At 42.3% G+C, this 13,917-nt stretch overlaps 1 protein-coding gene across 3 annotated transcripts in view; it reads left to right on the forward strand.

Moving 5' to 3' along the window:
- The window catches only part of LOC129821236 (disintegrin and metalloproteinase domain-containing protein 23-like), a 39,983-nt gene that overhangs the window by 13,863 nt on the left and 12,203 nt on the right, over window positions 1-13,917 (forward strand). For all 3 annotated transcript variants that reach the window (XR_008754285.1, XM_055878661.1, XM_055878660.1), the window contains exons 9-17: window positions 210-275; window positions 659-727; window positions 1,574-1,740; window positions 2,006-2,090; window positions 2,176-2,263; window positions 3,543-3,594; window positions 5,251-5,350; window positions 5,473-5,544; window positions 5,633-5,719. Coding sequence is in view for 2 of the 3 variants with exons in the window: in XM_055878661.1 (XP_055734636.1) it covers window positions 210-275; window positions 659-727; window positions 1,574-1,740; window positions 2,006-2,090; window positions 2,176-2,263; window positions 3,543-3,594; window positions 5,251-5,350; window positions 5,473-5,544; window positions 5,633-5,719 (786 nt within the window). In the remaining variant the exon portion in view is untranslated. The remainder of the gene's footprint in view (window positions 1-209; window positions 276-658; window positions 728-1,573; window positions 1,741-2,005; window positions 2,091-2,175; window positions 2,264-3,542; window positions 3,595-5,250; window positions 5,351-5,472; window positions 5,545-5,632; window positions 5,720-13,917) is intronic.

The raw sequence follows: 13,917 nt of genomic DNA on the forward strand, positions 1-13,917 counted from the left end.
TTATTGTGTTATGTAGCCTTGTGTTACAACGTAGCCTCCCAGTATAGGTCCATCATTTAAAGTGACCTCTTTTAATTTTGTTTATCTCTCACATCATAATTTGCAACTCAACTCAGCACCACACAACATGTTGTCTTTTGTTGTCTTCCTCTGTACATCTTTCATGTCTGTGTGTTATGAAAGTGAACTGATCTGTGTTTTTCTTCCAGATGCCTCGGAATGTCTTTGAGGAAATGAAGTATTTGGAGATTATGATTGTCAGTGACCACAATATGGTATGTGCCCTCAAAAAAACAAAACAATCAACACATAGACACAAGACAGGAAATATGAGTGAGCTGGTGTGAAATATTTCAGCAATGTCTTTTACTGTAAAGAATGACTCAAAATAGTATTCAACAAACTATGCCCACAAGAGGGTGCAACACGATTGAATGTGGTGGACGCATGATTCATATCCTATCTAACATAACCATTGTCCAGATTTGAAAACACCAGTCTTATTCTATTGTTGGACCTTCATAAAAACAACATGCATATTTTATGCATTTTTAAAATGGTGTCGGAGAAAATTGGTATATTTATGTATTTATTCAAATTGCACTTAATAATCCTTTTTAATCAAAGCTATGTGCCATTGTTTTTGTGTGGGGTGCAGTATAAGCGACACAAGGCCAAGCAGCACACCAGGAACTTTGCCAAGTCAGTGGTGAACTTTGTGGATGCTGTGAGTAACCTCTTCAGTTGGCTCTGAGAACTGATTCTTTACTTTGTGCCTCTTTTAAACTCTACAAATATTCAGTCCTCTATTTCCTTTTTCTGGTATATGTATCAGGGTGCCCACCAGAACATCCAAAATAAGGCTAAACTCTGATACTTTACTGGCTGTTGATATGTTTGTGTACCTTGAGGTATATTTTCAGTGTAATCATAGTTGAATCAATGATTGTGTTTTTTACAAAGTACAGGAATACCTAAACGTTTATGTGTATGCGTCCAGCACAGCGAGGTTGGTGGCACCTTAATTGGGGAGGACGGGCTTGTGGTAATGACTGGAGCGGAATCAGCGGAATGGTATCAAAGACATCAAACACATGGTTTGATGCCATTCCATTTGCTCCGTTCCAGCCATTATTATGAGCCGTCCTCCCCTCAGCAGCCCCCAGTGGTGTATATCACTTTATGCGTATGTCTATTGAGAAAAGTTGTTCAACATGTTATTAGAGAGCCCCTAGAGGTAGAACCCAGTAATGACCACTTCCTCATGTATCACACTGTACATCTCCTGTACCCTGAGTCGGCCCCATACTCGTGTCTGTGCTATTCAGATTTTGTACTGTATCACTACGGTGTTTGTTGTTGCTCTGTGTAGCCGTGATGTGCAATAACAGTCCCTTGTCTCTCCCTGCTCCCAGTGTGCTTTGTCCCCTGTCCCATGTCTGTCCTCAGACAGTACAGATGATCATTCACACCCAGTGTTCTTCTCCTGTCCCTGTGCTGTCATTTCTCTCTCTCTCGCGCTCTTTTTCTCTTTCTCTGTGTCCTCCCACTACCCATCATGCGCCGATGACAGGTCTTTAAGGAGCACCTGCACACACGGGTTGTTCTGGTTGCCGTGGAGATATGGACGGACAAGGACCACATTCCCATCAGTGTGAAGCCACTGGACATGCTGAAAGATTTCTCTAAGTACCGGGCGCAGAGCATCAAGCAGCACGCTGACTCTGTGCACCTCTTCACGTAAGTGCCCTCTCCTCTCTGTCCCTCGGGGCCAACCCATGCTGCTACTCGCCAGACTGCCATTAGTATATCTTACACACTGAGTCCTTATGGCTTCCCAGAATATTAGAGCATGTCAGAGGACTAGGCCCTAATACTTTGGCTTTAGCAATAAAGCAAAACATTTCCATCTACTTCCATTTGTCTTCCAAGGGCAGCTGAATACCTCTCACTTGTCCGTCTACCTGTCTGTTTGATAGTTACTCTGTGTCTCTTTGATGCACAGCAATGTGACCTTCCACTACCGCCGGAGCAGTGCAGCGTACTTCGGGGGCATGTGCTCTGTGAGCCGTGGAGTAGGGGTCAACGAGGTAAGATGTGCTGACTAATGTAGATGATCGTACAGTTTGATTACAGCAGAGCAGACGAGTAACTGCTGATTTGCTGTACCTGCAGTATGGCACCACGTGGACCATGGCTTCATCACTCTCCCAGAGCTTGGCACAGAACCTAGGCATCCAGTGGGATCCAGCCGCCAAGAGAAGTACAGAGACTGGCTCCCATTCATCACTGCACATTAATTTCTGCCTTACAGACAGACACTATTTAAGGAACAGTTTAAAACATTTTAGGCACATACACTACCGTTCAAAAGTTTGGGGTCACTTAGAAAATGTCCTTGTTTTTGAAAGATTTTTTTTTTTTTTGTCCATTAAAATAACATCAAATTGGTCAGAAATACAGTGTAGACATTGTTAATGTTGTAAATGACTATTGTAGCTGGAAACGGCAGATTTATAAAAATAAAAAAAATGGAATATCTACATAGGCGTACAGAGGCCCATTATCAGAAACCATCACTCCTGTGTTCCAATGGCATGTTGTGTTAGCTAATCCAAGTTTATAATTTTAAAAGGCTAATTGATCATTAGAAAACCCTTTTGCAATTATGTTAGCACAGCTGAAAACGGTTGTCCTGATTAAAGAAGCAATTCTACTGGCCTTTTTTAGACTAGTTGAGTATCTGGAGCATCAGCATTTGTGGGTTTGATTACAGGCTCAAAATGGCCAGAAACGAAGCACTTTCTTCTGAAACTCGTCAGTCTATTCTTGTTCTGAGAAATGAAGGCTATTCCATGCGAGAAATTGCCAAAAAACTGAAGATCTTGTACAACGCTGTGTACTACTCCCTTCACAGAACAGCGCAAACTGGCTCTAACCAGAATAGAAAGAGGAATGGGAGGCCCCGGTGCACAACTGAGCAAGAGGACAAGTACATTAGAGTGTCTAGTTTGGGAAACAGACGCCTCACAAGTCCTCAACTGGCAGCCAGTCTCAACGTCAACAGTGAAGAGGCGACTCCGGGATGCTGGGCTTCCAGGCAGAGTTGCAAAGAAAAATACATATCTCAGACTGGCCAATAAAAAGAAAAGATTAAGATGGGCCAAAGAACACAAACACTGGACAGAGGAACTCTGGCTAGAAGGACAGCATCCCGGAGTCGCCTCTTCACTGTTGACGTTGAGACTGATCAATTAGCCTTTTTAAATGATAAACTTGGATTAGCTAACACAACGTGCCATTGGAACACATGAGTGATGGTTGCTGATAATGGGCATCTGTACGCATATGTAGATATTCCATAAACAATAGTCATTTACAACATTAACAATGCCTACACTATATTTCTGATCAATTTGATGTTATTTTAATGGGCAAAAAATTAGCTTTTCTTTCAAAAACAAGGACATTTCTAAGTGACCCCAAACTTTTGAACAGTAGTTCTTTGTAAGATAGCCATGTTGTGTGTTGTTCTTTCACAGAGGAATGTGGCTGTGCTGACTCCTGGGTGGGCTGCATCATGGAGGATACTGGGTAATGTTCTACTGCTCAACTGTTATTCTCACTTTCTCTCTCTGTTTCTGTGTCTGTCTCTGTCTTTCTCTCTCAAATGCACGCACGCACGCACGCACGCACGCACGCATGCACGCACGCACACACGCACACACACACACACACACACACACACACACACACACACACACACACACACACACACACACACACACACACACACACAGACACAGAGACAGAGACAGAGTATAACACCATGAAGCAGATGTTATAATTAAAGGTTCGATTAGGAGAGAGAATAGATTCTTTCCGTGGATTTGTGTGACGGTAATGTGCAATAACGAGCTGCTATCCCCCAGTCCCCCAGCCCCTCTCTATGATAGCAGGGTATGGCTCTCCCTTCGCGTAATGACAGGGTGTGCAGAGCTACAGCTCAGCTGAGTCTCTCCTGGGTCATGACCAGCATTAGCATGTGAAAGGTGCCCTGGCGTCATGCTTGTGTTGTTGACAGCGGCTCTTTAGGCACACTGGCTCAGAGTGCGTCACCTGACGTGATTGACTGCTCATACAGCCTCTTGCTCTAAGCTGACTTATGGAATTGTTTTTAAGTCATACCATGGATCATTTACAGTTCCGGGAACCTATTGTTGATACTGAATGTAATCAGATCTTCAACCAAAACATAATATTAGATAAAGGGAACCCGAGTGATCAAATAACATAACAATTACTGTACATACTTACTTCATTTATTTCATAAACAGAGTTATGCAACACCCAATGAACATGTGTGGAAAAGTAATTGCCCTTTTACACTCAGTAACTGGTTGTGCCACCTTTAACTGGAATGACTATAACCAAATGCTTCCTGTAGTTGTTGATCAGTCTCTCACATTGCTGTGGAGGAATTTTGACCCACTGTTGCATGCAGAACTGCTTTAACTCAGCGACATTTGCGGGTTTTCAAGCATGGACTGATCGTTTCAAGTCCTGCCACAACATCTCGATTGGGATTAGGTCTGAAAAATAAACAAAAATAATTTTATAAAATATTACATTTGGCCTACTATAGCCCATAGAAATGCATTGAATAACACATTCATAAATGACAAAAAAGACAGTCAAAAAATAAATCATAAGGAATAATATTTTGAAGTTTCTGTCCTATATCTATAAGATATAAAAAAGCTCAGGAATTGTACAAAAAAAGTTTTGCACTTATTTAACCACTTATTTTTGCTGGCACAAAACTACCTCCGTACTTGCCATTCATTTGTATGGGTTACCTTCAGACGAGTCCCGTGACACTTGTGGGAGCCGTAGAGCGAAACGGAAAACACCATCGTGTCGCCCTACGTCCCCTTTCTATAGAAAGGTCATAATACATTGTTGACCAAACCGTTCGAATGCTACAGATGTTTTCGTGAGAAGATCGATTTTCGGGATCTCACCTGGTCTGACAGACAGCGCTGTAGCTCTGACACTTTCCACCACAGATGCAGAAGGACGCCATTGGCGGATGTGATGAATTGAGACGCAGCCCATGCAAAAAAATGCTGACAGATTTTGATGGGGATTTTTGTGTTATGTTACTTAGATTGACGAACCGGTGCATCAATAGACTCTAGGGGGTTTAAAAGCTGGATGTTAAAGGTGGATGTATCCCTTAACCCCCAGGGTCCAGCATCCCCGGATGTTCTCCAAATGCAGCATCTCAGACTACAAGGAATTCCTGCTGAAAGGCGGTGGATCCTGTCTTTTTAACAGGCCAAACAAGGTGAGTCAGACGAGAATAGTTCATGTTGTGGTTGTCATACAGCAGAAAATCAAAGACAGATACTGTATATAACCAGTAATAAAAAGACCATAATAACCCTCTGATTGTGTTTGCTTTGGCAGCTGTTTGAATCCACAGAGTGTGGGAATGGATACATTGAGGTGGGAGAGGAGTGTGACTGTGGAGCTAGATCCGTGAGTTACGATGCAATATTATTCTATTTACATCACAGTTATATTATTCGAATAAAGTGTCAGACTGGTGGTGTCGTCTGTGTTGTAGGAGTGCTACAAGGAGTGCTGCAAGAAGTGTTCCCTAGCTAATGGTGCACATTGTGCTGATGGACCTTGCTGCAACAACACTTGTCTGGTAAGGGCTTTTTAATCACTGTGTAAGTCTGCTCACTAAGAACCAGAATGGCTTTTTTCTTAGTGTACAAAAGCTGAAGAACATAGGCACGTCCAGGTCATTTCTTGCAGGTGCTGAAGTTATAGGTGAACTCGTGAAAGATAAAAATAAAATGCGGCACACTGCTGTTCATGCTCCCAGGAGATTTTATTGATACAACGTTTCAGGTCTTCATTAGGCATCAACATCTCAGGTGGGGTGGAATGTCCTATATACAGTGGGGAGAACAAGTATTTGATACACTGCCGATTTTGCAGGTTTTCTTACTTACAAAGCATGTAGAGGTCTGTAATTTTTTATCATAGGTACACTTCAACTGTGAGAGACGTAATCTAAAACAAAAATCCAGAAAATCACATTGTATGATTTTTTTTTTATATATATATTATTTTTGCATTTTCCAATTAACAAAATTCAAGACAAACGTGAAAAGATATTAGACAACAATAGTACAAAGTGACAGTAACAGATGAGCGTAACAAAGACAGAAAAAATAAAACAAATTATAATTATATATACAAACATACAATAATTTTTTTTTAGAATGAGACATTGGATCATATGGTCACCTGCCGTAGGCTACATATTATACATTACGTGTGAAACATTATATAAGCATAATATAGAGATTCATTCAATGTGATGTGGGGGGAGATTCTCTATATAGTCAATAAAAGGTTGCCAAATTCTGTAAAATGTATTTAACTTATTCCTCAAGCGGTAAGTAATTTTCTCCAGTGGGATACAACTATTAACTTCTGATAGCCACATTGCAACTGGCAGGGGGGAATCCAATTTCCATTTCAAGGCGATACATTTCTTGGCAATCGCTAGCAATATTTATGTTAGCTTTATAGTATGGCTTTGCCTAAGATTGGTGTTAGTAAAGTTGCCCAGTAGACAGACCTCCGGGTCTAAAGGGAATGCAACCCCATGAATTGAGGATATGGTATCGCATACCCCCTGCCAGAAACCGTGTAGTTTTGAACACTGCCAAGTGGAATGGAGGAATGTTCCTTCATCTGAGCCACATCTAAAACATAGGGAGGAGATATCAGGGTTGAACTTGTGCAGTCTAGATGGGGTGATATAGAGCTGATGGAGGAAATTAAACTGGATCAGTCTGTATCTGGAGTTCAATGTGGATGTAACACCATCCCTGCATAGGTCACTCCATAGACCCTCATCAAGATCAATAACCAGATCTTTTTCCCATCTAAGTCGGGGTTTTTCTAGCCCAGGCAGTGTTAGTCCTGACATAAGAGCATCGTAAACACGGGAAATGGTCTTGAACAGTGGTTGGTCTGCGTGGCAGAGTTGTTCAATAGGTGACATCTTAGGTAGGTTCCATTGTCCCTTGAGAGACACCCTAATAAAGTTTCGTAGTTGTAGGTAGCTAGAGAAGTCCCTGTTAGGCAAGTGGTATTTCTGTTTCAGCTGATCAAAAGACATAAGAACTCCCTCCTCGTAACAATGTTCCAGAAGAGTGATCCCCTTATCAGACCATGGTCTAAAGTTACTATTCTGGAAAAACATAGGAATCAATCTATTGTTCCATAAAGGGGTTTTAGGGGATAGGAATCCCCCTAAAACCTAGAAAGTCTAGAAACCTAGACTGTGCTGCCCAGTAGTACATTCTAAAATTGGGGAGGTTTAAGCCCCCTTGACTGTAATCCAGGGTCAGTTTATCCAGGCCAACGCTAGGGGTTTTGCCGTGCCAGATAAACCGTCTGGTCATCTTGTCGAGAGAGGAAAAGAATGCTGCGGGAGCAGGGATAGGGAGAGATTGAAACAGATATAGAAATCTGGGCAGGACATTCATTTTAATTACATTGATTCTACCCAGTAGAGTGAGAGGTAAGTCCATCCATTTACAAAGGTCACCCTCCACCTTTTGCAACAAACTAGCCAGATTGAGTTTATAGAGGTTGTTCAGGTTACCATCCACCATTATGCCCAAATATGTGAAGCCCATAGGCGACCATCTAAAAGGAAACTTGTGCTTGATGGTATGATGGTCAAAGACAGACAACGGTAAGATTTCGCTTTTATCTAAATTGACCTTATATCCAGAGAAAGAACTATAACACTGTAGTATGATCTGCAAGTGAGAGAGGGAGTGTTCTGGGTTTGTTAGAAATAAGATAAGGTCGTCCGCAAAGAGTGATAATTTATGGGTAGGGGGGCCCACCTCAAAGCCATGTATGTCAGGGCACGTTCTAATAGCCTCAGCCAACGGTTCGATGGCGAGGGCAAAGAGGTGGGGGCTAATTGGGCAACCTTATCTGTTCCCCCTATAGAGAGTGAAAGAGGAGGAAGTAATCCCATTGGTAGCAATCCTAGCTTTAGGAGATTTGTAGAGTGATTTTATCAAATTTACAAACGCGGTACCTAAACCAAACCTTTCTAAGACGCGAAAGAGATATGGCCATTCAACCCTATCAAAGGCATTTTCAGCGTCGAGGGAGACTGCGACACTAGGTATTTTGTTTTTGTTAGCAAGGTGAATTATATCAAAGAACCTTCTGAGATTATTGGAGGACAATCTATTAATTATGAAGCCAGTCTGATCTGGGTTAACCAACAGGGGAAGACATGACTCCAGTCTCTTAGATAGCATCTTGGTGACCAGTTTACAATCTATGTTAAGGAGAGAGATTGGTCTATATGAGGCGCACTTTAGTGGATTTTTCCCTTTCTTGTGGATTACAGTAATCACTGCTTGAGAGAAAGACTCTGGAAAGCAGTTGTCTTCCCTGGCTTTTTAAACATTGTATGATTTTTAAGTAATTCATTTGCATTTTATTGCATGACATAAGTATTTCATACATCAGAAAAGCAGAACTTAATATTTGGTACAGAAACCTTTGTTTTCAATTACAGAGATCATACGTTTCCTGTAGTTCTTGACCAGGTTTGCACACACTGCAGCAGGGATTTTGGCCCACTCCTCCATACAGACCTTCTCCAGATCCTTCAGGTTTCGGGGCTGTCGCTGGGCAATACGGACTTTCAGCTCCCTCCAAAGATTTTCTATTCGGTTACGATCTGGAGACTGGCTAGGCCACTCCAGGACCTTAAGATGCTTCTTACGGAGCCACTCCTTAGTTTCCCTGGCTGTGTGTTTTGGGTCGTTGTCATGCTGGAAGACCCAGCCACGACCCGTCTTCAATGCTCTTACTGAGGGAAGGAGGTTGTTGGCCAAGATCTCGCGATACATGGCCCCATCCATCCTCCCCTCAATACGGTGCAGTCGTCCTGTCCCCTTTGCAGAAAAGCATCCCCAAAGAACGATGTTTCCACCTCCATGCTTCACGGTTGGGATGGTGTTCTTGGGGTTGTACTCATCCTTCTTCTTCCTCCAAACACAGCGAGTGGAGTTTAGACCAAAAAGCTCTATTTTTGTCTCATCAGACCACGTGACCTCCCATTCCTCCTCTGGATCATCCAGATGGTCATTGGCAAACTTCAGACGGGCCTGGACATGCGCTGGCTTGAGCAGGGGGACCTTGCGTGCGCTGCAGGATTTTAATCCATGACGGCGTAGTGTGTTACTAATGGTTTTCTTTGAGACTGTGGTCCCAGCTCTCTTCAGGTCATTGACCAGGTCCTGCCGTGTAGTTCTGGGCTGATCCCTCACCTTCCTCATGATCATTGATGCCCCACGAGGTGAGATCTTGCATGGAGCCCCAGACCGAGGGTGATTGACCGTCATCTTGAACTTCTTCCATTTTCTAATAATTGCGTTGCGACAACTGTTGCCTTCTCACCAAGCTGCTTGCCTATTGTCCTGTAGCCCATCCCAGCCTTGTGCAGGTCTACAATTTTATCCCTGATGTCCTTACACAGCTCTCTGGTCTTGGCCATTGTGGAGAGGTTGGAGTCTGTTTGATTGAGTTTGTGGACAGGTGTATTTTATACAGGTAACGAGTTCAAACAGGTGCAATTAATACAGGTAATGAGTGGAGAACAGGAGGACTTCTTAAAGAAAAACTAACAGGTCTGTGAGAGCCGGAATTCTTACTGGTTGGTAGGTGATCAAATACTTATGTCATGCAATAAAATGCAAATGAATTACTTAAAAATCATACAATGTGGGCCTCCCGGGTGGCGCAGTGGTCTAGGGCACTGCATCGCAGTGCTAACTGCGCCACCAGAGTCTCTGGGTTCGCGCCCAGGCTCTGTCGCAGCCGGCCGCGACCGGGAGGTTCGTGGGGCGACGCACAATTGGCATAGCGTCGTCCGGGGTAGGGAGGGTTTGGCCGGTAGGGATATCCTTGTCTCATCGCGCTCCAGCGACTCCTGTGGCGGGCCGGGCGCAGTGCGCGCCAACCAAGGGGGGCCAGGTACACGGTGTTTCCTCCGACACATTGGTGCGGCTGGCTTCCGGGTTGGAGGCGCGCTGTGTTAAGAAGCAGTACGGCTGGTTGGGTTGTGCTTCGGAGGACGCATGGCTTTCGACCTTCGTCTCTCCCGTGCCCGTACGGGAGTTGTAGCGATGAGACAAGGTAGTAATTACTAGCGATTGGATACCACGAAAATTGGGGAGAAAATGGGATAAAAAAAAAATAATAATAAATAAAAGAAATCATACAATGTGATTTTCTGGATTTTTGTTTTAGATTCCGTCTCTCACAGTTGAAGTGTACCTATGATAAAAATTACAGACCTCTACATGCTTTGTAAGTAGGAAAACCTGCAAAATTGGCAGTGTATCAAATACTTGTTCTCCCCACTGTATATATCGGCAGTGCTCAGTGACATCACTTCCTGAAACAAGAGGTACAAATATATAATATAGGTTCACAATATCAACAGTCAATATATCAAATATTAGCTCAGCAAAAAAAGAAACGTCCTCTCACTGTCAACTGTGTTTATTTTCAGCAAACTTAACATACGTAAATATTTGTATGAACATAAGAATCAACAACTGAGACATAAACTGAACAAGTTCCATAGACATGTGACTAACAGAAATGGAATAATGTGTCCCTGAACAAAGGGGGTGGGGGGTCAAAATCAAAAATAACATTAGTATCTGGTGTGGCCACCAGCTGCATTAAGTACTGCAGTGCATCTCCTCCTCAAGGACTGCACCAGATTTGCCAGTTCTTGCTGTGAGATGTTACCCCACTCTTCCACCAAGGCACCTGCAAGTTCTCTGACATTTCTGGGGGGAATGGCCCTAGCCCTCACCCTTCGATCCAACAGGGACCAGACGTGCTCAATGGGATTGATATCCGGGCTCTTCGCTGGCCATGGCAGAACACTGACATTCCTGTCTTGCAGAAATCACGCACAGAACGAGCAGTATGGCTGGTGGCATTGTCATGCTGGAGGGTCATGTCAGGATGAGCCTGCAGGAAGGGTACCTCATGAGGGAGGAGGATGTCTTCCCTGTAACGCACAGCGTTGAGATTGCCTGCAATGACAACAAGCTCTGTCCGATGATGCTGTGACACATAACCATACTCTTTTTTAGTATGCTGCTATAGGCAAACTGCCAGTATCTGTAGAATATGTGTGTGATGTTAGATAAGGTCTCTAATGCTAACAAATATATTTATTTTCTTGGTAACCTGAACATTGTCATAGTTCTCCTATCAAGAGGAACCTTCTTACTTTGACTAATGCCTGTAACATGACCCAGGTTATCACTCAACCAACTGCAGTGTATACCAATAGTGTTGGATCTGTTACATCCACTTGTATTGATCGTATCTTCACTAATTCTGCTGAGCTTTGCTCCAAAGCAATATCAGTTCCCATTGGCTGTAGTGACCATAACATTGTGGCAATAACAAGGAAAGCCAAAGTACCAAAGGCAGGGCCTAAAGTTATGTATAAGATATCATACAATATGTTTTCTCGAGACTGTTTTGTTGAAGATGTAAAAAATGTATGTTGTTCTGAAGTGTATAAGGAGGAGAATCCAGATGCAGCACTTGGAGTATTTGTAAAATTATTTTTGCCAATTGATGACAAACATGCACCTGTTAAGAAACGACTGTGAGAACCGTTTGAGCCCCCTGGATCGATGATGAATTGAAAAAGTGTATGGTTCAAATAAATTATGCAAAAAAGGTGGCAAACAAGTCACACTGCTCAGCTGATTGGTTCACATACTGTCAATTGAGAAATTGTGTGACTGAAGTACATGAAAAACAATGGGAAAAGACTTTGGAGCACCTTTAATAGTTTTTTTTGCCCAAAATATAATTTATCTCCATCGTTCATTGAGGTTGATGGGTCATTTATAACAAAACCTTTTGATATAGCCAATCATTTCAATTACTATTTCACTGGCAAAGTGGACAAACTGAGAAGTGAAATGATAACATTGAACACTAAACCATCATATTTTGTGTATTGAAAATAATTAATAATAAGTAAAAGAAGGATTGCTGTTTTGAGTTTGGACAAGTTTGTGTGGAAGAGGTGAAAAAATTATTGTTATCCATCAATAATGATAAGCTACCAGGTATAGACAGCCTAGATGGGAAACTATTGAGAATGGTAGCAGATTGTATTGCCAGGCCTATTTGCCATGTCTTTAACCAAAGCCTAAAGGAGTGCGTGTGTCCACCGGTGTGGAAGGAAGCTAAAGTCATTCCACTACCTAAAAATAGTAAAGCACTCTTTGCTGGCTCTAACAGCCGACTAATCCGTTTGGTGTCTCTTCTTAGTAAACTGATGGAGAAAATTGGGTTTGTAACAAATACAATGCTATTTTTCAAAGAACAAGTTAACTACTGATTTTCAGCATGCGTATAGTGAAGGGCACTCAACTTGTACTGCACTGACTCAGATGACTGATGATTGGCTAAAATAAGTAGATAATAAGAACATAGTTGGAGCTGTATTGTTAGATTTCATCACCGGCCATCACATGGTTGGAGAGTTACTTATCTAATAGAACCCAGAGAGTATTCTTCAATTGAAGCTTCTCTAACATCAGATATGTACAGTGCGGTATCCCTCGGGGCAGTTGCCTTGGGCCGTTACTCTTCTCTATTTTTACGAATGATTTGCAACTTGTCTTACAAGAAGCTAAAATTACTATGTATGCTGATGATTGCACACTCTACACATAAGCACCTACAGCCAGTGAGCTCACTGAGACTCTTAGCAAGGAGTTACATTCAGTGTCGGGTATTTAACAAAAAAATGGTCTTAAATACATCTAAAACCAAAAGCATTGTATTTGGTTCAACGGATTCTCTTAGACCTAAAACTCAACTGGAGTTGTGCATAAAGGGCGTGACCATTGAACAAGTTGAAGAAGCTGAACACCTACGAGTAACATTGGATGGTCAGTCATCATGGTCAAGTCATGTTGACAAAGTTGTTGTGAAGATGGGGAGAGATAATGTATGTCTGTTATAAAAAGATGATCTGCGTTTTTAAGACAAAAATTAACTGTACTAGTTGTTCAGGCTCTGATCTTGTCCCATCTTGATTACTGTCTGGTAATATGGTCAGGTGCAGCAAAGAAAGACAGCAAAGCTGCAGCTGGCTCAAAATAAAGCAGCTTGCCTGCACACACAGATGTTCCTCGTAGGAGTTCAGCTTCTTCAACTTGTTCAATGGTCACAACAACAGGCATGATAGTCTTTCATGGTTGTGGCTTCTCTTGTAGTCTTTTTGAGAAACATTTGTGTGTTGAAAATGCCTAACCACTTGTATAATCCATTTGCATACACTTCAAACAGACACAAATATCCTACCAGACGTGTCACTATGGGTTTCTTCACTGTACCCAAACCAAAAACAGATTTAATGTGTCGCTCAGTTATGTCATCATGGAATGTCATCATGGAATGTTCTGCCACCAGAGATTACTCAGACAAAAAGCAAGTTTAGCTTTAAGAAACATATTGTATCACAGCTCTTCTTTCTAAATATCTTTATTTAACTGGACAAGTCAGTTAAGAACAACTTCTTATTTTCAATGACAGCCTAAAAACCGTGGGTTAACTGCCTTGTTCAGGGACAGAACAACAGATTTTTACCTTGTCAGCTCGGGGATTTGATCTTGCAACCTTTCCGGGCTACTAGTCCAACGCTCTAACCACTAGGCTACCTGCCTCCCCATCTAATTGATCTGTAATGTATATAACAATATGAATAGGTACAGTGCTTTCAGAAAGTATTCA

This window comes from Salvelinus fontinalis, chromosome 23, assembly GCF_029448725.1.
Source record: "Salvelinus fontinalis isolate EN_2023a chromosome 23, ASM2944872v1, whole genome shotgun sequence".
NCBI classification, from domain to species: domain Eukaryota; kingdom Metazoa; phylum Chordata; class Actinopteri; order Salmoniformes; family Salmonidae; genus Salvelinus; species Salvelinus fontinalis.